Source organism: Petromyzon marinus, chromosome 1 (assembly GCF_048934315.1).
Source record: "Petromyzon marinus isolate PM22_M1 ecotype Great Lakes invasive population chromosome 1, UKy_Petmar_22M1.pri1.0, whole genome shotgun sequence".
NCBI classification, from domain to species: domain Eukaryota; kingdom Metazoa; phylum Chordata; class Hyperoartia; order Petromyzontiformes; family Petromyzontidae; genus Petromyzon; species Petromyzon marinus.
This window is the reverse complement of record NC_133667.1, coordinates 4613386-4635228: the sequence shown is the minus strand read 5'-3', so window position 1 is coordinate 4635228 and position 21843 is coordinate 4613386. Positions and strand designations below refer to the sequence as shown.

The following is a 21843-nucleotide window of genomic DNA, read 5'->3' as shown; positions in this document are numbered from 1 at the left end:
TAAACACACCCAGCATCACACCACACTACACCCTCCATACACCACACAGTGTAAACACACCCATCATCACTCCACACTACACACACCATGTACCATACACCACATAGTGTAAACACACCCAGCATCACACCGCACTACACACACCATGTACCATACACCACAGTGTAAACACACCCATCATTACTCCACACTACACACACCATGCACCATACACCACAGTGTAAACACAACCATCATCACATCCAACATATTGGTAATTACCGCTCCCTTATATTAAAAAAATGTTGGGCAATGGCCCTTCACCACCAGACCACGTGGCTAGCCCGGGTGCTGCCCCCGCCCCGCGTCTCAGCCTGGAAAGCCCCTGGCAGGGAGCCAAGCGAAGTGAAACTCCACGGCCCAATCGCACCTCCCCGCATCACTAGGCGAGAGACGCTCACTCAGTGGTGAGGGTAGAAGCGGAGAGCGAGCCAGAGCTCAGGAGAGAGTCGCCCGCACTGAGCTCATCGCTGCGTCGCCTGCAGAGGCTGGGACAGGAGCAGCAGGAGCCGCTGCTGCTGCTGCGAGAGGTGAGAGGGCTCTGAGTAGTCCCAGGTCGGGGTTGACCGAATCGTCAAACCCGGTGACCGCTTGTGCGCTGCGCGACTTTGAGATCTGTACCTGAATCGTTGGGGCAGAAAGAGCTCCACTGGCAATCTTAGCGTTGACATTCGGGAAGGTAACACATCTCACACAACCAGTACCTCTCTCTCACAACCAGTACCTCTCTCTCACAACCAGTACCTCTCTCTCACACAACGAGTACCTCTCTCTCAAACAACCAGTACCTCTCTCACAACCAGTACCTCTCTCTCACAACCAGTACCTCTCTCACACAACCAGTACCTCTCTCTCACAACCAGTACCTCTCTCTCACACAACCAGTACCTCTCTCTCACAACCAGTACCTCTCTCTCACAACCAGTACCTCTCTCTCACAACCAGTACCTCTCTCTCACACAACCAGTACCTCTCTCACACAACCAGTACCTCCCTCACACAACCAGTACCTCTCTCTCACAACCAGTACCTCTCTTTCACACAACCAGTACCTCTCTCTCACAACCAGTACCTCTCTCTCACAACCAATACCTCTCTCTCACAACCAGTACCTCTCTCTCACACAATCAGTACCTCTCTCGCACAACCAGTACCTCTCTCTCACAACCAGTACCTCTCTCTCACAACCAGTACCTCTCTCTCTCACAACCAATACCTCCCTCTCTCACACAACCAGTACCTCTCTCACACAACCAGTACCTCTCTCTCACACAACCAGTACCTCTCACACAACCAGTACCTCTCTCACACAACCAGTACCTCTCTCTCACAACCAGTACCTCTCTCTCACACAACCAATACCTCTCTCTCTCTCACACAACCAGTACCTCTCTCACACAACCAGCACCTCTCTCTCACAACCAGTACCTCTCTCTCACACAACCAGTACCTCTCTCACACAACCAGTACCTCTCTCTCACAACCAATACCTCTCTCTCTCACACAACCAGTACCTCTCTCACACAACCAGTACCTCTCTCACACAACCAGTACCTCTCTCTCACAACCAGTACCTCTCTCTCACACAACCAGTACCTCTCTCACACAACCAGTACCTCTCTCTCACAACCAATACCTCTCTCACAACCAGTACCTCTCTCTCACAACCAGTACCTCTCTCTCACAACCAGTACCTCTCTCACACACAACCAGCACCTCTCTCTCACACAACCAGTACCTCTCTCTCACACAACCAGTACCTCTCTCTCACACAACCAGTACCTCTCTCTCACAACCAGTACCTCTCTCTCACAACCAGTACCTCTCTCACACAACCAGTACCTCTCTCTCACAACCAATACCTCTCTCTCACAACCAGTACCTCTCTCACACAACCAGTACCTCTCTCACACACAACCAATACCTCTATCTCACAACCAGTACCTATCTCACACTGCCAGTACCTCTCTCTCACAACCAGTACCTCTCTCACACAAACAGTACCTCTCTCTCTCAACCAGTACCTCTCTCTCACAACCAGTACCTCTCTCACAGCCTCGTATCGGTGATTACTCGCTCGTTGTTATTCTCGTGGTGATGTCGAAGTCAACACTGAAGCCAGGAGAGAGACGGGAGGGCTCAGAGAGCAGGGCGAGCTGGGGCAGTGCTTCGTCTCTGGCCGGGCTCCGCGCTCACTCACGTGCTAGGGAACGCGCCTCGCCCTCTCGCTTCTCTCTCCATCGCCAACGATCGGACAAATCGCCAGGGCGATGTCTCTCAGCCTTTTCATAAACACTGGGATGTGGCTCATAGTCTATAGTTGGGCATTATGTGGTCAAAACTGCTGACAGTGCCGACTCAGTTAAAACTGTCGCGATTGTTAACCTTGTGGCCTTCATTTATCCAGTGAGACTCTTGCTGTGTTTAGTAAGAGAGACCTGGGGGTGTCTGTAGCTAGGTATGGAGGCTGTTGTACAAGTTTGGTGATTTAGACGAGGTCGTTGTAATCCTGAGAGGTTCGCTGCGATGGTTTCCTCTCTCTCATGACGTCAGGGCTGGGTATTTAACGTCCACTCGAGAGTAGACCACGCTGGGTTGGTCGCGCCCGCGGTGAGCTCGGCAAGAGCAGCGTGGAGTGGGCGGCGGAGTGGCCGAGGAGGAACTCTGCTGAGGCCGCGCGGCGCATCCCAGGGAGGAGCCGCGCGACCCCCGCAGCCCCGAGGGCGGCGCAGCGCGGGGCGCGCGGTGGCCACCTCAGTGGGGAACGGAAGCGGCAGCGGCGCCCTCGGGGCGCGTGAGCTCCAACTTGGTGGGGACAAACTCGGCCCCGTCCATACCAATGCGGAATTTCCATCACTGGCTCAGGGTTGTAAACAGGAGATGAGAACCACGTAAATGCTCATTTAAGCAGGAAATCATTTGAGTTTACCGTTAATAATAATCGTAAAGTATGTGAGAGTACAGTAAACCCTCGCCTTGCGCGAGTTCTGGATTCACGAGGTTTGCATATTGGCGAGTGAATCAATGTAAACGAATTCGCTCTTCGCGACCCGCCCGACTGCAGTGTTCGCGAGTGAACGTGCCAGACCACCGACACCGGGGAGGTGACATCTGAAACTGTCTGGGAAGGTTCGGCTCGCCTCCTCGGCTGAGATCCCGTTCTGAACTCGCTACTGTGCATTTTTACTTCATACATCCAGTCGACTGGTTTGTACATGTTGGTACAAGCGAGTTGACTTTGAGGTTCAGTAAAAAGAACGCGAATGCAATTAGGAAAATCGTTGCTGCTAGCGCTCCCCAAATGATAACTGTGCATTGTTACTAAACACCGGCATCTCCAGAGGAGTCATCCTACTGAATTCCCCACTATCACCACCACCTCCATCGTGGGCAAATTATTGTCATCAAATTACCGTCATCAAAGGTAACACATTGTAATGTATTATTTATTGCAGTAATTGTTCAACATTTACCATTCCCCCCCTTATGTTCACTCGTACCAGGAACGTAACCCAATTTTTCCACTCGTACCAGGAGCGTAACCCATTAAATTTGGGTAGGTAGTGATTTATGGATATGAAAAATTGGAATGTGATTGGCATTGGGATGCCAGGAGATAATTGGTGCATTCCCTTTAACGGTGTTTGGCACGTGGGAAAAATAAACTCTAAGACTCGGAGTAATTGCGTGAATATAAAGAGGTTCCACTAAAAAAATCTGCACAGATAGATTCAATAATTAATGTCTGTACTGCCATCTCCTGGACAGTTTACAGATCACGCCTACAACACATGGTATCCCCAGGTATTCACCCAAGGTAAGAGCTAGGATCAACCCTGACTGACTTCAACAATCGATGCAGCGAGGTCCGGTCATGGGTGGTGGGGTTCGATGGCAGTCGCTAGACCGTTTTTCTGTAGCGAGAACACGGCGCCAGCATTCCCTCAAAACGTGTGCATAGGGATTGATTCATTAAGCTTCCTGTGTCGAGTTCAATATAATGCACACACTCATTGCTTATTGTAGTCAATCTATTCACATTTACTACACTAAACAATTTATATTTTACAGAGTAAGGCCCAGTGAGCTCTATAGCTCTTTTTGAGAAGCGACCTGGCCATAAATTATTGTAGCTCAACTAAGTGGATTATCATCATGTCGACATTTATAGCAGCCAAATACTCGAAACGCATGTTTAGAGTATTTGGACCCAGAGAAAAATCCACACGACCATGGGGAGAACACGCAAACTTCAAATATACAGGCGTTATGGTCGGGATCAAACGCACGACCTCCTGTATACTAGGAGCGGGAAATCACTTGAGTTTACCGTTAATAATAATCGTAAAGTATGTAAGAGTACAGTAAACCCTCGCTTTGTGCGAATTCTGGATTCACGAGGTTTGCATATTCGCGAGTGAATCAATGTAATTGAATTCCCTCTTCGCGACCCGCCCAACTGCAGTGTTCGCGAGTGAACGTGCCAGACCACTGACACCAGGGAGGTGACATCTGAAACTGTCTGGGAAGGTTCGGCTCGTCTCCTCGGCTTTTGTAAAAAGGTGTCAGTTTTGTTGCCAGATAAAAGGGTAAAAAAAAACAATTATATTTTGCTACTGGCAAAGGAGGTTCCAATGGTGTAAATGCTTAACCCGAGCTCTCATACTCTGATAGTGCATTGTCTATGAGTTGTGCGCCTTTTGGTGTCATATGGTCCAACACCATGTGAGACGAGGCTCTAAGGAAAGCTGTCTCGGGTGTGGACCAATCAATTTCAAGGACAGTGCATACATTATCAGAGTTATGTTTTTTGTTTGCATTCCGACCGCAGGTATTGTGGTCAATGCAAACGTGACTCCTTGTTAAAAAGGTGTCAGTTTTGTTTCCAGATAAAAGGGTAAAAAAACAATTATCTATTGCTGCTGTTCTTGTTGCTGATGTTGCAACAAGAATGCTGATAATGTGCAGAGGGATAGAGTTCTAGGTGGCTTGTGCAGCTAAGGAAAAACGCTGCTCAGCCAGGACACTCCTGGTTCTGGGTGCAATGAGCAGATTATTAGACGTGCTTAATAGGACACGGCAAATTTCTGTGGTAAGTGGAGTAAAAAGGGTATGGAGGTATGGCAGAAGGCCTTGAAAGAGAGGTCGGTGGCACAGGAGGACAACATTGTACGATATCCTTAATATAATGGAAGCCAGGGCAAAGTTTTTTGTGAAGCCATGGAATCCATATGACCACACCTAATGCCCAATACAGGGAGAGAGAGACATGTTGTTTTGGTGCCGCTGTAATTTGTTGAGGTTTTTTTCTGATGCCCAAGTAAAGATGGCATTGCAGTTATCAAGTCTAGTGCCAACAATGCTGCAAGCCAGTTTTTGCTGTAGCTGTAGGATGGATCTGCCATGAAACCCTGAGATGATGATTGTAATGAATTGAATTCACACTCATCCCTGTTACCTGAGCATTCTTGATTTGCAGCTTTCGTGACTGCAGGAATCCATACTCTTTGCTTCTTTCGGTAAAGTCACGTAGATATAAATAAAATAAAACAAATCACGACGTTTCGATCGCAACACAAGCAATCTTCATCAGGTGAGACAACCACAGCAAAAAAACTGCTGAAGTAGGCGAGAGAGCTGCCGTGGCAAGATGTTATATAGGGAAGAAAGGGGGAGGCAAGGAGGGAGAGAGAGGGGGGGGCAGAGATAGGGAGGGGAGCTGAGAGATAGGGAGGGGAGCTGCGTGAGAGATAGGGAGTGCTAGGGAGAGAGTGATGTTGGGGGGGGGGGAGTGGGCGGGGCTGGAAGTGGGGAGCTGTGTGTGGGACACGGGGGGGGGGGGGAGAGAGGTAAGGGGGAGAGAGAGGGGGGTGGGGCAGAGATAGGGAGGGGAGCTGAGAGATAGGGAGGGGAGCTGCGTGAGTGTTAGGGAGAGAGTGATGCTCGGAGGGGGGGGGGGGAAGTGGGCAGGGCTGGAAGGGGGTGGCTGCGTGTGGGACACGGGGGGAATGTAACTCAGAGTCGAAAAAAACTACTAACAACGGTAGGTAGGATGGAAACAAACACAACCAGTTAAGGCTTTACCTGGTTAATAACATCCTTCCAATTATTGCTCAATTTGTATCCATCTTCTCGGTTGAAGTTATGTCTGTGTTTATATATCTGGATGGCTTCATGAACAAATCTTTGATAGTAGCCCGAAGGTTTGCAGAGTACCTTGGTCTCGGAAAAAACAATATCATGCGAGCCCACAGCGTTATAACAATGGTCAGCTACGGCTGAGGTATTGGTTCTGCTGTGTTTCAGATCTGCCTTGTGTTCGCGAACCCGGTCCGAGACATGTTGTTTCGTTTCCCCAATGTAACTGCTACTGCAGGTACAACTCAGTTTATAGACTCCCGGGTATTGCATGTCAGGAATGACCTTCACAGATGGGATTAGATCACGGATTTTGTGTACTGAGCATTGTTGATAATTTACAGATAATTCATGTTCTAGCGAAACTTCACAAAACTCACGTCATTGCAGAGGATCATATCCCATAACTCAGTGGGATGACCTCTGTCTGTTCCTACAACTGTTCCTCACTGAGCTTTGTTTCTATCCCATAGCTTTTTGTCCTTCACTGATCTCCCTCTCTGTTCCCACAGTGCTGTGAGGAGGAATCCGTTCCATCGTTGACGGTGACACTGCGAGCTGAGCACGTGGAGCCATGGCTACAGGTTCGTGTAAGAGCCGGAGCCCTGGGACACCTGAGCCTTGACCTCAGCACCAGGGTCACGGGTCACGGGGTCATGGGGCTCAGCCTCCTCACTCCAGCCCCGTGACTCTACCCTCGCCTCTACACACAGCGTGTAAACATATAGCCTGTTTGTGCATGGTCCTGTAAACACAAGTGGCCTTGTTCATGCGTAGCCTGTGCGAGTGCATGACCCTGTGAACAATATATGGCCTTCTCTCTTAGCCATGAGTTATCTCACAGGTATATGAATCACATCACATATAAAACAGATTTAGTGACTGTGATCATGGGAGCCACACACACGCTGAATCTGCATCCACAGGCATTGCCAGGCAGCGTGACAGACGCTGAGCGCCCCTCACAGCTCCCTCGGCGCTGGGCTCAGTGTGGCGCTCACAACCCACCCGGCAACTCGCGAGGCCTCTAGAGCAGTGCCACACATCTCGCTGTGGGTGGAGTTCTTGCTCCCTCTGTGTGGGGCGTGCTGCTCGCAGGGTCAGGGGGGGTTGCGATCTTGCTGCTCTCCTGTGGCTCCCGCGTCCCAGCGCTATGCAGCTCGTGGCAGTGGTGCCACCGGGAGGGATAGGGAGGATGTGACCACTTCACCTGGGCATGCACGTATCCCCATACTGCATATGACTTAAGAATAGCATAGAAGAGTGCCTCTAGTCCCTTTGCATTTAACAGAAACTGGCATGCTGAGCTCCAAGAGCCCTTATCTGAAAGCCTTATGTCTTGTAACTGATGCCTCACTGTGACTCTCAGCCACTTAGGCATTGGCAGTCAGTGCCATGGCAAAAAAACACTCAGATTCAGAAAGCTGAAAGTTCAAATTTAATAGGTGTTTAATTGAGCACATTGCCTCATTAAATTGAGTACTGTTTTTAGGCAAGAACGTTTGTATCCTACTTAGATTCTGGCCTCTGCCATGGAAATATGGAATTTCCACCATGGGCTCAGGGTCTCCAGTAGAGGGCAGTGCGATCCCAGTAATCCGGTTTAAGTCAATAGACTCGAGTGTGGCCCGAGTAATCCCTAGCAATCCCGTTTGTGCTGCTGCCCTGACAGATGAGAGATTCAAGAAGAAGAAGGAGCAGGTGCAGACTCTACTGGACGATGTAAAGAAGCTCTCCAGGTCAGAAGGACTTTTCACTTTTACTTAAGGGTTCAATTTCATCTCATTTCAGTGTTTATGGTGATAATTGCAGTTTCCATTATAACCACAGAAATGAATGTATTCAGAGCAGTTGGGCAGAGCGTGAGCTAAAGTCATACGATACAGCGTGTTAGCAAGTCAAAAGAGATAGTTCATTAAAAAGATAGCCAAGGCCCGAGGTAAGAATAGTGCCAAAGCCGATACTGGAACATTGAGAGAGATGCAGGGAAGGTGTGGGGACACCAGGGTAGACACAGGGAAACTCAGAGATACAGGCAAGAAAATAAGAGACACAGGGAGAGATGCAGACACATGGGGAGAGATGTGGGGGTATGTGGAGAGAAGTGGTGAGACAGGGAGAGACGCAGGGCACGGGGAGAGACATGGGGACAGAGAGAGATGCACAAGAACAGGGAGAGACGTGTGGGGACACAAGAGGGATGAGGGACCCAGGAATAAACAAGCGGGGACACGCAATGAGACCTGTGAGGAAACGGCAAGAGATGCCAAAGCACGCGGTGAGATTTGGGGATACGAAGCGATGTGCGCGGGGACATGGAGTGAGAAGTGCAGGGACACAGGGATAGACGTTAGCACACAGGGAAAGATACACGGGGACATAGCGAGGAGAACACAAGTGTAGTGTACGCAGGGAGAGACAAATAGGGACACAGGGGGAAACACGGGGACATTGAAACATGGGGAGAGATGAAGAATGAAGAGAAGTGAAAAAGATGGGGGAGTCAATAGGAGAAAGCAGAGAAGTGAGTCGTGGTGACGCAGGTTATACCGGATTTTGTGGGGAATTAGATGTTTTGCTGTTCGAGCAGTGCAGGTGATTGATTGCAGGGCATGTGTGCAAGTTGAGTTGTGCAGGTTGGAATGCTTTTGGAAAGCAGACCTTGATATTAAAAGTAAGGTACCAATCTGCCAATAGAAGAATGTTTTAAATGGTATGACATGTTTTATAAGCATGATCATTAGTAAAATGTATGAATCCTGAAAAGTTTGCAGGAAGCATGGAGAAATCCATGCTTGTAATTATACTGAGAGGTACCATTGACATGCTAATTTTCTCACATTAGCGACACTAACCCAGCTTCTCTCTACCTTCCATCTATTACCTGTGCCCAACTCCCCTCTCCCTCCCTCCTTACCTCTCCCCTTCCTTCTCTAGCTCTGCCCACTTACCCCTGGGATTGAGCCCACCAAAACCCTTTAAGCTCTTGTTGTTAGCAGATCTTTCTCCTAAATCAGCAGTTGTCCTCCTGTATCGGTTCCACCTGATGATGGTCGCTTGCCTTGTGATCGAAACGTCGTGATTGTTTTTTGTTTTAATATAATTTTATTGTATTTCTACATACGTGACTTTACCGAAAAAACCAATGAGTATTTTTATGCAGTCACAAAAGCTTTAATACTTTATTATCACACTTCTACGGGGAAGTTACCATTGTAATTATGTGTAAGATGTGCCCTTTTTTGAGCTGCCGTTTTGTATTTACAAGAGGTGGTCATTTTTTGAGCTGCCGTTTTGTATTTACAAGAGGTGGTCCTTTTTTGAGCTGCCGTTTTGTATGTGTAAGATGTGCGTGTTTGAGCTGCCGCTCTCACTCTGGCCCCTCCCCCCCCTCCAACCGTATTTCCTATTTAAGCTTCTGTTTATCCCTACAGCCCCCCCCCCCCCCACTCTCTCTCTGCCTCCCTGTCCATCTTTCCTCCCTCCTTACCTCTTGGTGGACTTGTATATGTATTTCTACTGACCGTGTACCTCGTATTTTTCATTCTATCTATGCTGGTATGTGCAATTTAAAGGTTGAACACGAAATTTAACACTTCTGAAATTCGTGGTCCACCAGGAAGTGTATAACTGTGTTGTTGGCCTGACTGGATGTGCTTCGCATAATGTTTTTTCAGGTTTGTTGAATTCTCGTCTCTCATCTTTTTGTTGTATTTACCTCCGTGATTTGTTCTTGACACCTGATGAAGATCGCTTGTTTTGTGATCGAAACGTCGTGATTGTTTTTTGTTTTAATATAATTTTATTGTATTTCTACATACGTGACTTTACCGAAAAAAATAATGAGTGTTGTCACCTTCTCACCAAGCTGCTTGGCAATGATCGTGTAGTCCATTCCAGCCTTGTGTAGGTCTAGAATCTTGTCCCTGACATCCTTGGAGAGCTCTTTGGTCTTGGCCATGGTGGAGAGTTTGGAATCTGATTGATTGCTTCTGTGGACAGGTGTCTTTTATACAGGTAACAAGCTGAGATTAGGAGCACTCCCTTTAAGAGTGTGCTCCTAATCTCAGCTCGTTACCTGTATAAAAGACACCTGGGAGCCAGAAATCTTTCTGATTGAGAGGGGGTCAAATACTTATTTCCCTCATTAAAATCCAAATCAATTTATAACATTTTTGACATGCGTTTTTCTGGATTTTGTTGTTGTTATTCTGTCTCTCACTGTTCAAATAAACCTACCATTACAATTATAGACTGATTATTTCTTTGTCAGTGGGCAAACGTACAACATCAGCAGGGGATAAAATACTTTTTTCCCTCACTGTATATATAGCTTTGTATTTGTGCGTGTCTATTTGTTTCTGTGACTAAGTGCATCCAAATAATAATTTTCAGTCTTGTGCCGAGCTCCGTGTACAGCAGTGCTAATGAAGAACCATGGCAAGTGTGTGATATTGTGTTTATAATCAGGGAATCGAACCGATACATTTTTGGGTGTGGTTTTGGTGCACCCATGGCCATCCCTCAGCCATCGGTTGTGCCAAATATGCCACTTCACAAGGCGCCACGATCATGTGTGGGGCACCAAAATCAAAGTCTTATTTTTCCTCCTTTTAGTCGGTTGCCAAATTGTCATATTACGTAAAAAAATATTTGTAAGGTGCATATATTAAGAACTGATGAACTAATAAATTGTTTGATCCGATGTTCATGAGCTTGCACAGAAAATATAAAACACAATTTAAACAGAGGGACTATTTCCTATACACAATACCGTGGTGGGTTAATGGGGTTATTAAGTCAAATTAACTACACCCTGACAACAACGACCATTCGCCACGAAGTGGCCTTGATGTCATCACGGTGCTTGTGCCAGGTGCGGTGCACTTTGAGGCCACGTAAAGCGTCGAAAGCTGGCTGCTGGCAGGTCACGGGACAGATCCAGGTTCCATGAGTTTAATAACAGAGATGACTGGCAAATGCACCATCCCTGCTCCCCACTGTACCAGCTTGCTGCATTTTAGCTGCCCAGCAATCTACTCGTTGTGAACGTTGCTGTTGTTGGAGGGCAACTGACTGTAACTGCCCAATAGCTTTCTTCACGAGCCTCCTCCACAAAGGCCAATCTTGACACCGCTGGTACCAGTTTTCGGCAAGTCCACTCAGCTTCGCAACCACCTGTACCACATCCACCCATGTCTTCTCTAGCCTGTGCCACGCCCATTTAGTCCCCTTATTCGGCCAAACAGAAGCTGCTTGGCCATGCAGTGACTGGGCATGCGAGCTACATGCCTCAGCCAATGCAGCCTAGCCTGCCGGAGGAGCTCACTGGGGAGACTGTGTCCAGCTCGTTCAATTATTTATTTGCGCCTCACACAATCCAATCTGGTTAAACCCAAGATATATCGTACACAGGCCAGCCTGAATGTTTGAAACCAGCACAGATGTTCTTTGAACGGACTGCTCGTTTTGCAAGAATAAAGGGCATAACTGTGGCAGAGAAGACCTGACGCTTCGTGTGGAGTGACAGGCCAGGGAGCTACCACACAGCATTACACATAAGCATGCTACTCAGGTACGGAAACTTCTCCACTCTCTTCACAACTCCCTCAGACACATACGTATACAGGAAGTAATCATTTAACAAAGTAGATACGTTCCTGAAAAGTGCTGCGTTAAGTGAAAACAATTTCCCCATTAATAATGTAACGATAAAGTTTGGCGAGATACGATGAACACAAAGACAGTAAGATGGTTGGACAAATAACTTTAGGGTATTCTGCCGTGTTACTGTATAATTCCGCATACTGAATAATATCGGTCAGCCGTGCAGTAGTTCATCATCGATCTCTCTGGAAACCACGTTACAACAATGGGCGCGTTCCGAATTATAATGGTTCGTATTTTGTGTTGTAACTGGCACGTTTCACAAAAAAGTGTTTAGTTTTGGAAGAACCGCATTTTAGCAAAAACGCGTTGTGAATACACGTGAAGCAAGAACCTACCGTACGCAGACATATATACCACACGAGTTGTCCTAGTAAGGTAACTTTTATTGTTCCATTCAATACCAACATGAATTAAGTCTTGTTATTGACGTCCTGTTTTTTGTTCCCCCAGAGCCCCTAGCCTCTTTCTCACACCTCTTTATATACACTCTTCCTCTCCTCTTTATTCATCTGGGCATGGTCCCTGGGCCCCTATATTCAATCCTGGCCGCACGACCTCGACACGTATTCATGCACACTGATCCATGGAAATACACATACAAAACACGTACAAAGTTGATCATCGATTATCCGATGCGCGATTTTCCAGTCCTGGGCCAATCCCGCAAAACCACTCCAAAGGCTGTACTATTCCGTCGGTCGGCACCATGTGCATGACAAAAAAATACCTATATAGGTAGCCCCCAGGTTACAGAAGGGTAAAGTTCCTGAGAACGATCCATAACCCAAATTTTCCATATGTCGGAAATTGAAAATTTTTCCCCAAAATCAACGATAAAATCCCATAGCCGGAAATATTTGTCCCTCCCCTACCCGATTACTAGTTGGTTTTCTCTCAGTACCGTATCGCCCTGTCGCCCATTTTCTATCGCTACCTGCATCGTATTGCGGTACATACGTTCTGCACTTTTTATGATTCTTTTCATCAAATATATACCCGAATACCACCCATAATTAAATTAATGGAATATATACTGTATCCAATTTTTTATGAATACCACGAAACATTTTTATATGAATTGTTAACAGAAAGCAGTCACTTCCGTATGTTCATTTCCCATGCATTAGGTTAGGCCCAGACTTAGCCTAATGCACACATACACACAAATTACATGCACACAAAGAGAAAGGTGGAGTAGGCTCGTCTACACAAAAAATACAAAGATCTCCAGTATAGCCTTAACAGACTGTAGAGGCAAGTGCTGTTAGTGAGGCCAGAACGATACACGAGGAGATGGGTTGGCCAGCACCACGCCTGATCGCCTTTGTCTCCCCAATGGCGATGTTTACACGCCACACCAGGTACTCAATAGGCTGAGTCGACCTAGGGGAAGCCCAGGACTGGTTCAGATAATCGTCACTGGTGTTGGCCGTGAGCTGGAATCGAACCCGTGTCGCCGGGTTCATAGCGCAGCACGCTAACCGCTAAAGTATGGCTCCCCACACACACGTGCACACACATAAAGATAAAGATCCCCTGTATATCATTGGACCTCCTTTGCCAGTACCAAAATATAATAATAGGGTTTTTCCCCTTTTTTCTGGCAACAAAACTGAAACCTTTTTTTACGAGGATTCATGTCTGCATTAACCACAATACTTGTGGTCAAAATGCAAAAAAAACACTGATAATATATGCATTGTCCTTGAAACTGATTGGTCCACACCAGAGACAGCTTTCTTTAGAGCCTAGTCTCAATTGGTGCTAGCAATCATTTTCAAGGACAATGCATATATTATCAGAGTGGTTTTTTTTGCATTTTGACTGCAAGTATTGTGGTTAATGCAGACATGAATCCTTGTAAAAAAAGGTTTCAGTTTTGTTGCCAGAAAAAAGGGGAAAAACCCTATTATTATCCCCCGTATAGCCTTAGACTGTAGGGGCAAGTGCTGTTAGCGAGCACCTATGAAGGCCGGAACGGTACACGAGGGGGTGGGTGGCCAGGACCACGCCCGACCGCCTTTGTCTCCCTAGTAGCAATGTTTACACACCACACCAGGTACTCATTTGAGGCTGAGTCGATCTAGGGGAGGCCGGGGACCGGTTCAGATAATCGTCACTGGTGACGATTACGTGATGTTGCAAAAAATTGCATTTACCTTAATCCGAGTGAAGCACGGGCTTGGTAAAAAGGCAGCCCACCTTATGCCTTACTCCGCTGTATTCATCCGCAACCTCACCACGCTGCACTATTTGCGCTTACATAACGAACGCAAGCATTTCCGCATATTAATTTTTTTTACCTGATTTCCGTAAAGTCGGATTCCTTCCGTAACCCGGGGACTTCCTGTACTTCATCTCAGTATTAAATATATACATTATACACTACATACACCGACTTAAATCATGAAAATACCGCACGTATATATCTTTCATGATTAATAACTACAGTAGTACTAGGAATGTTTTTTGTATGGGGTTTTTATGTTTATTTAACATATATTTTTAAAATATATTTGGCATACACTACAGTATTTATATCATTTGTGATGTCTATTTATGGTTGTTGTGTACCTACACCCATTATTTACGTAAGGCTTAAGTATTGAATATTGCGGTTTTAGCTTTCATGGCACTTTTCAAGACCGCAACCCCCATGATATTCAGGGGTCTCCTGTACAGCAATCCCTCACCAACCGTGGGGGTTAGGTACCTGGAAAAGGCTGCAGTAGGCAAATCCGTGGTAGGTAATGTACAGGGCCTTATGAGAAATAGGGGTTAGGGGAACCACTGCTGCAGACAGACTCGCCATAGCTTAAGTAATGCCTGATTATTAAATTAGTACAACATAAAATGCAGTATATTACACAACATATAAAAACATAAATAAACATTACATTAACTGTTATATCTCGATTTAAAGCTTTTGTGACTGCAGGAATTCATATTCTTTGGGTTTTTTGGCCAAGTCACATAGAACAATTTTTTTTACAAAAAACTACGACGTTTCGATCGCAACACAAGCAATTATCATCATGAGAAAAAAGAGGGGGAAAGCTGCTACAATGGCCAGCTCCGCGCCCTCGTCAAGGAGGTAGCTCTCCGATCTTACATTTACATTCAAATTTCTCACTTTAACATCACTAGCCCCGCCTACTTCGTTTATGACCCTTGGACTACACCCATTTCAAACCTTTAAAACAGACTGCCTCAGCAGCTTTCTCTCTTTTTTTCTCCTGATGACGATTGCTTGTGTTGCGATCGAAACGTCGTAGTTTTTTGTACATTTTTTTGTTCTACGTGACTTTACCGAAAAACCCAAAGAATATTAACTGTTATATCTTGACTTAAAGCTTTCGTGACTGCAGGAATTCATTTTCTTTGGGTCTTTTGGTAAAGCCACATAGATAGAAAAAGAACAAAAATATCACGACGTTTCGATCGCAACACAAGCAATCGTCATCAGGTGAAAAAATAGCGGGAGAGCTGCTGAGGCAGGATGTTATAAAGGTTTGAGATGGATGTAGCCCAAGGGTCATAAGCGACGTGGGCGGGGCTAGTGATGAAATTTGCATGTAAATGTAAGATCAGGTAAATCGGAGAGCTACCTCCACGAAGACGAATCTGTGGAGGTGGCCATTATATTGTGAGAGATTTTGTGGATTTTCTTGGTGCCAAGGAGGTCACACACCTCCCTTGAGCAACCTAGACAAGAAATTCCGCCCCTGGTCAGTTAACAATTGTTCCGGCGTGCCCTTGTCCAACACGTACCCCTGCACGAACGCCTCGATGATAGAAGAGGCCGACTGATCGACCAAAGGCCACACCACAGGCCAACGTGTGAGGTACTCGACGGCCACCAAGAGGTATTTATGGCCCCATTGGGATGCAGGGAATGGGCCCAAAATGTCGAGCGCCACGAGCTCATTGACGCGAGACACCCAGATGGACTGCAGCGGGGCCCGGTCCTGGACAACTGGGACCTTTCTCCGCGCAGTCGTGGCAACCCTTTAAAATCAGTGCTACGTCACCCTCTACACCCGGCCAGTAATAGTCCCGCTTAAGGGTCAGTAAGGTCTTGTGGTAGCCAAGGTGCATAAGTTTCTCGTGAATGGCTCGGGTTAATTTACCACGCCGGCTAGTGGGCACAACCACGCAATAGCGTTCCAATTGGGCATCCCAACGCATGAGGAGTCCGTCATGTACGGCGATTGCCGGGGCAGCCGATGAAGCTGAGCTCCGGGCGTCATAGCTTCAGCAGAGAGGAATCCTCCATCTGCAAGCTGGACCATACCTCTCGGGGGAGTCCCAGGCCGAAATCCGCGGGCACCGCCGCACCTGGAGGGGTGGCTGCCTCGGCCGAAGCGACCAACTGGGCCGCGGTGTCCCCTGGGGCCTTGCAACGGCTAGAGCCCAGGGCACAAGCACACCCGCCGTCTGCCGGCAATCAGGATAAACCATCCGCATTTCGATGCTATGCCCCCTTCCTGTGGATTATGTCAAAGGGGTATTCCTGGAGCACCTCGAGCCAGCGGGACAGCTGACCCGAGGGCTGGCTAATCCTCAGCGAATATTGCAGGGCCGCATGGTCGGTTCGGACCGTAAACCGTCTGCCGTACAAGTAGCGCCTATACAATTGAACAAAAAAACTATGGCCAACAGCTCCCTCCGGGTTCCGTCGGGGACAGAATGCGACTTCCGTAGGCCACCACCCTCTCAACCCCGTCGACCACTTGGGCCAAGGCCGTGCGAAGTGCCGCAAAAGCAGCCTCCTCCTCTGCATCCCAGTGAAACCTTTGGCCTTTGGCGGAGAGCGCGTGCAGCGGCTTCGCAATTTTCGAAAAATCGCGGACAAACCGACGATAGTATGATGCGAAGCCGACGAAGCTACGCACCTCCACAACAGATGTGGGAGTCAGCCAGCTCCGGACACAAGCCGTTTTTTCCGGGTCCGTGGCGACACCTGACGCACTAACAATGTGTCCCAAATACTTCACCGATGGTTGTAGTGAATTGCATTTCTTTGGTTTAAATTTCAAGCCCGCAGCACGCACTTTGATGAACACAGCCTCAAGGCGTTGCAAGTGCTCGTCAAATGTATGGCCAAAAACAATAACATCATCCAAGTAGATGCAACAAGACTCCCACTGCAGCCCCGCCAAGACCATCTCCATGAGACGCTGGAAGGTGGCTGGGGCCGAATGAAGACCCATAGGAAGCCGATTGAACTCGAACAACCCCTGGGGCGTGTGAACGCTGTCTTGGGTCTAGAGGCCTCGTCTAGTGGCAATTGCCAGAAGCCGGAGAGCAAATCTAGAGCTGAAAAGAACCGCGCACCCGAGAGGGCATCCAGGGAATCATCCATGCGAGGCAATGGATATGCATCAGCCACCGAGATCTTGTTCCATTTACGGAAATCGACGCAGAACCGGAGACTCCCATCCCGTTTCTTGACTAGCACTATGGGGGCACCCCAAGGGCTAGTAGATGGGGAGATGATGTCCGCCGCCAACATTTCGTCGACAGCAGAGCGGACATGCTCTTTTTACGCCGAGCTAAAGCGGTGGGAATTAAGTCGAATAGGGGCCAAGTTGCCCGTATCTATGTGGTGTTCCAAAAGAGTAGTGTGACCTAGATCAAATTTACCTTGGCTAAACACATCGGTGAACCTCTCGATGAGTTCGCAGAGTCGCTGACGTTCCTCGGGGAACAACGAGGCATTCTCGTTGCACAATGTGGCGATCCACGATGCGTCGGAGTCCCCCATCCGGGGAAGCGCTTTCGGGTGGAGGAGCCGGGGTCACGTGCGCCAGGACGGCGCCGGCCGGAACTACGACCGGCGCGGGCCCCGAATTGAGGACCTGTAAAAAAAGGTCCTGGCCCCCCGACACAGCTGTCAAGGCGCCCACTAACCCATCCGTCCTTGAAAAGTAACTCGATGAGGACAGGAGGATGCCCGTCTCCGTGGAGCCCATTTTTAGCGGTCTGCACAATCTGAGGGGTATCAGGATTTGTGACGCCGGCGGCACGGTCACAGCCACTTTATTTAAGGCCCGTACACTGGCGACTACGGGAGACAGGACGGTAGGCGATTGCAGGAAATGCAAACACCTCCCTGACGGCATTTCAACACAGTCCTGGTCAACGAGAATTCGAATGGGCATTCTAGACAAGAAGTCGGTCCCCAAGAGGCATGGCACCGCCAAGGTCTTGGAGACCAAAATAGGCCCTGCACGCATCCCGCCACCGTTGAGGAGCCGGCAGCCGCCGCCACCATCCGATGTGCAAGGGCATCCCAATGGCGGGTCTGTCTGGGCCACCCAGCGGACGACAACGATGGTGCACCCGACCCCTCAAAGCCAACCTCATGACGACGGACTCTAGTCTCGCTAGATGCATGAGGTGAGGGGAGCGGCCGTACGGGTGATGCGTCGTGACTCGCCTGGGGCCCGGGGCCCGACGCTGACGAGGGTCCGGGGGGAGTTGGAGGCACCTTGCTGAAGGCCCCCGGAGCATTCCGGCAGTCCCGCTCGATGTGGCCCTGCTGACCACAGTGGAAACAGGCCACTGTAGCAGCGTCTTGCTGACGGGAAGGTCTCGGCCGCCCCCGCTGCTCCGAACGGCGACCACCCGCACCCCTCCCGCGACGGTCGGGCATTGCCAGAGCCGCGAGGGTGTCTACCCCCTGAGAGGCGGCCCCCCCCTCGGGCGCCAGGGCCCCCGTGCACGCTGCCATCTGGGGCTGTTGCCGGAGGGAGAGGTGCGCCTGAATGTTCTTGGCGATCGTTGCTAATGGACAGCACGATGCCCAGCTCCCGCGCCAGGTCAAGCAGCCTTTCAAGGGCCAACGAGTCTAACGCCCTGCCTTGTAGGTCAGGGTATGCAGCCTGCGCCAAGGCCAGGAGCGAGCAGCGGAAAGCTCGCGGCAGTTCCCTCTCCTCTCATCGCCGTAACGAGAATTTCAGCCGCGCACTGGACGGTGGCTCGAAGACATTCGCTATCTGTAAGTACGCTGCTGGAAGTGAAGCCTTATCGGCCGGAGGAATCTATTTGAACGCCTGCAGCGCCCTCTCGTCCAAGCAGGTCGGAAGTGCCCGCAACGCTTCCTCTATGGGCCAGCCGACCGACATATATGCCGCGTCGAACCAGTCCTGGAAGGCTAACCAGTCGCCCCCCTTCGTGATGAATGGCGCGACGTGGGGCAACCGGCGCAGCCCTTGGCCGCTCGGTGCGGCCCACCCAGGCGGCGTGGCAAGGTGCAGCGGCGCTGCGGCACCCGTGGGCCACACCATAGACGCGGCGAGGGGCGGCAGCGTTGCGGAACCCGTGGGCCACACCGAAGACGTGGCGGGGCGTGAAGGCGTTGTGGCACCCGTGGGTCACACCGTAGACACGGCGAGGGGTGGCTGCGTTGCGGCACTCGTGGGCCACACCGGAGACGTGGCGAGGAGCGGCTGCGTCGCGGCGCTCACGGGCCACACCATAGACGCGGCGGCATCCGCGGCCCATCCCGATGGCGCGGCGACGTCTGGAGCAGCGGCGGCGGCCGCTGCCCACCCTGGCAACGCGGCGAGGACAGCATCCGCGGACGTACCTGGGGCCTTCCCGGCGGCCGCAGCGTGGAGTGGAGCTGCGTTGTCGCCGGCGGCTGGCCCTGCAGGCGCGGCATGCAGCGGAACCGCGGCTGCGCCGGCGCCGACTTGCCGCGTCGTAGCATCAATGGCCGCCACTTGCGGCCTCACAGCCGAAACGGTGGCCGCTTGCGGCGCCTCAGCCAACATGGCCGCCGCTGGCTGCGTCACCACTAACATGGCGGCCATCTCCCGCGGCGCACCCGTTGGGGAAATGGCGGCGAATTCAAAAGTGGCAGGAGGCGGGTTGGCAGGAATCCGCTGCTCCCATACCGAGTGTGGGCCGGGTGAGTGCATTCGCGCTCCCACCTCGGTAATTGTAGCGGAGAGCTGCGCCATCGCCTGCAGGAGCAGCTGCATCTGGCCAGCGAAGGCGCTCTTGGCCGCTGTCGCCTCCCGCCCCGTCGAGTTCTCCTCCCCGGGGCTCATCTTCGGGGCCCCGGGCTCTGGGGTCGCTGCCGGAGCCTCCTCTCCGCCGTTGGTACTCTCAAAGCGTCCCGTCAGTGGGTTCTTACGCCGCATGCCCGATTTTGACATGGCGGCGACAAAGAAGACACTGACACCAGTTGTAGAAGAGTTCCAGACTACTCGGAGACAGAGGTAAAGTTTAAGGGCTTGCGCCGGTAGTTTATTAAGGCTAATGCCAATAACATAAAGGGTGTAACCACTTCCCAGGGGTTAGGGGTCCTGGGCTAGGTCCCTCCGGTTCCCGTCACAGCAGGCTGTCCCGTGCTGCCTCCTCTGCGCCGGCCGACCGAGGAGCGCAGCCACATCCAGCTCTTGCGCTGCGCTGTTCCCGACTCCTATTCCCTTGCCCCTGGCCCTCCGTTCCACCCTGCTCCGACCCTTGTCTCCAGCTACGATCCCGCTTACGTCACGGACTCGCCTTTAAGTACCCTTGCGGGACATGACGTCATCCCGCCCCTGGAGGCGAGCGTGACGTCATGTCCGCAACTAGTCTTCTACAGTGAGGGAAAAAAGTATTTGATCCCCTGCTGATTTTGTACGTTTGCCCACTGACGAAGAAATGATCAGTCTATAATTTTAATGGTAGGTTTATTTGAATAGTGAGAGACAGAATAATAAGTTGATTTGCATTTTAATGAGGGAAATAAGTATTTGACCCCCTCTCAATCAGAGATTTCTGGCTCCCAGGTGTCTTAAAGGGAGTGCTCCTAATCTCAGCTTGTTACCTGTATAAAAGACACCTGTCTACAGAAGCAATCAATCAGATTCCAAACTCTCCACCATGGACAAGACCAAAGAGCTCTCCAAGGATGTCAGGGACAAGATTGTAGACCTACACAAGGCTGGAATGGGCTACAAGACCATTGCCAAGCAGCTTGGTGAGAAGGTTACAACAGTTTGTGCGATTATTCGCAAATGGAAGAAACACAAAATAACTGTCAATCTCCCTCGGCCTGGGGCTCCATGCAAGATCTCACCTCGTGGAGTTGCAATGATCATGAGAACGGTGAGGAATCAGCCCAGAACTACACGGGAGGATCTTGTCAATGATCTCAAGGCAGCTGGGACCATAGTCACCAAGAAAACAATTGGTAACACACTATGCCGTGAAGGACTGAAACCCTGCATTGCCCGCAAGGTCCTCCTGCTAAAGAAAGCACATATACATGCCCGTCTGAAGTTTGCCAATGAACGTCTGAATGATTCAGAGGACAACTGGGTGAAAGTGTTGTGGTCAGATGAGACCAAAATGGAGCCCTTTGGCATCAACTCAACTCGCGGTGTTTGGAGCAGGAGGAATGCTGCCTATGACCCCAAGAACAACATCCCCACTGTCAAACATGGAGGTGGAAACATTATGCTTTGGGGGTGTTTTTATGCTAAGGTGACAGGACAACTTCACCGCATCAAAGGGACGATGGACAGGGCCATGTACCGTCAAATCTTGGGTAAGTACCTCCTTCCCTCAGCCAGGGCATTGAAAATGGGTCGTGGATGGCTATTCCAGCATGACAATGACCCAAAACACACGGCCAAGGCAACAAATGAGTGGCTCAAGACGAAGCACATTAAGGTCCTGGAGTGGCCTAGCCAGTCTCCAGACCTTAATCCCATAGAAAATATGTGGAGGAAGCTGAAGGTTCGAGTTGCCAAACGTCAGCCTCGAAACCTTAATGACTTGGAGAAGATCTGCAAAGAGGAGTGGGACAAAATCCCTCCTGAGAAGTGTGCAAACCTGGTGGCCAACTACAAGAAACGTCTGACCTCTGTGATTGCCAACAAGGGTTTTGCCACCAAGTACTAAGTAATGTTTTGCAGAGGGGTCAAATACTTATTTCCCTCATTAAAATGCAAATCAATTTATTACATTTTTGACATGCGTTTTTCTGGATGTTTC

General features: G+C 49.8%; 1 protein-coding gene across 2 annotated transcripts in view; it reads left to right on the top strand.

Annotated features, from left to right (window-relative positions):
- Positions 1–400: 400 nt before the first annotated feature.
- The window catches only part of LOC116938262 (uncharacterized), a 226427-nt gene continuing 204984 nt past the window's right edge, over positions 401–21843 (top strand). For both annotated transcript variants that reach the window (XM_076053902.1, XM_076053864.1), the window contains exons 1-3: positions 401–569; positions 6690–6761; positions 7850–7916. In XM_076053902.1, the coding sequence (XP_075910017.1) occupies positions 6752–6761; positions 7850–7916 (77 nt within the window). In that variant the 5' untranslated portion in view covers positions 401–569; positions 6690–6751. The remainder of the gene's footprint in view (positions 570–6689; positions 6762–7849; positions 7917–21843) is intronic.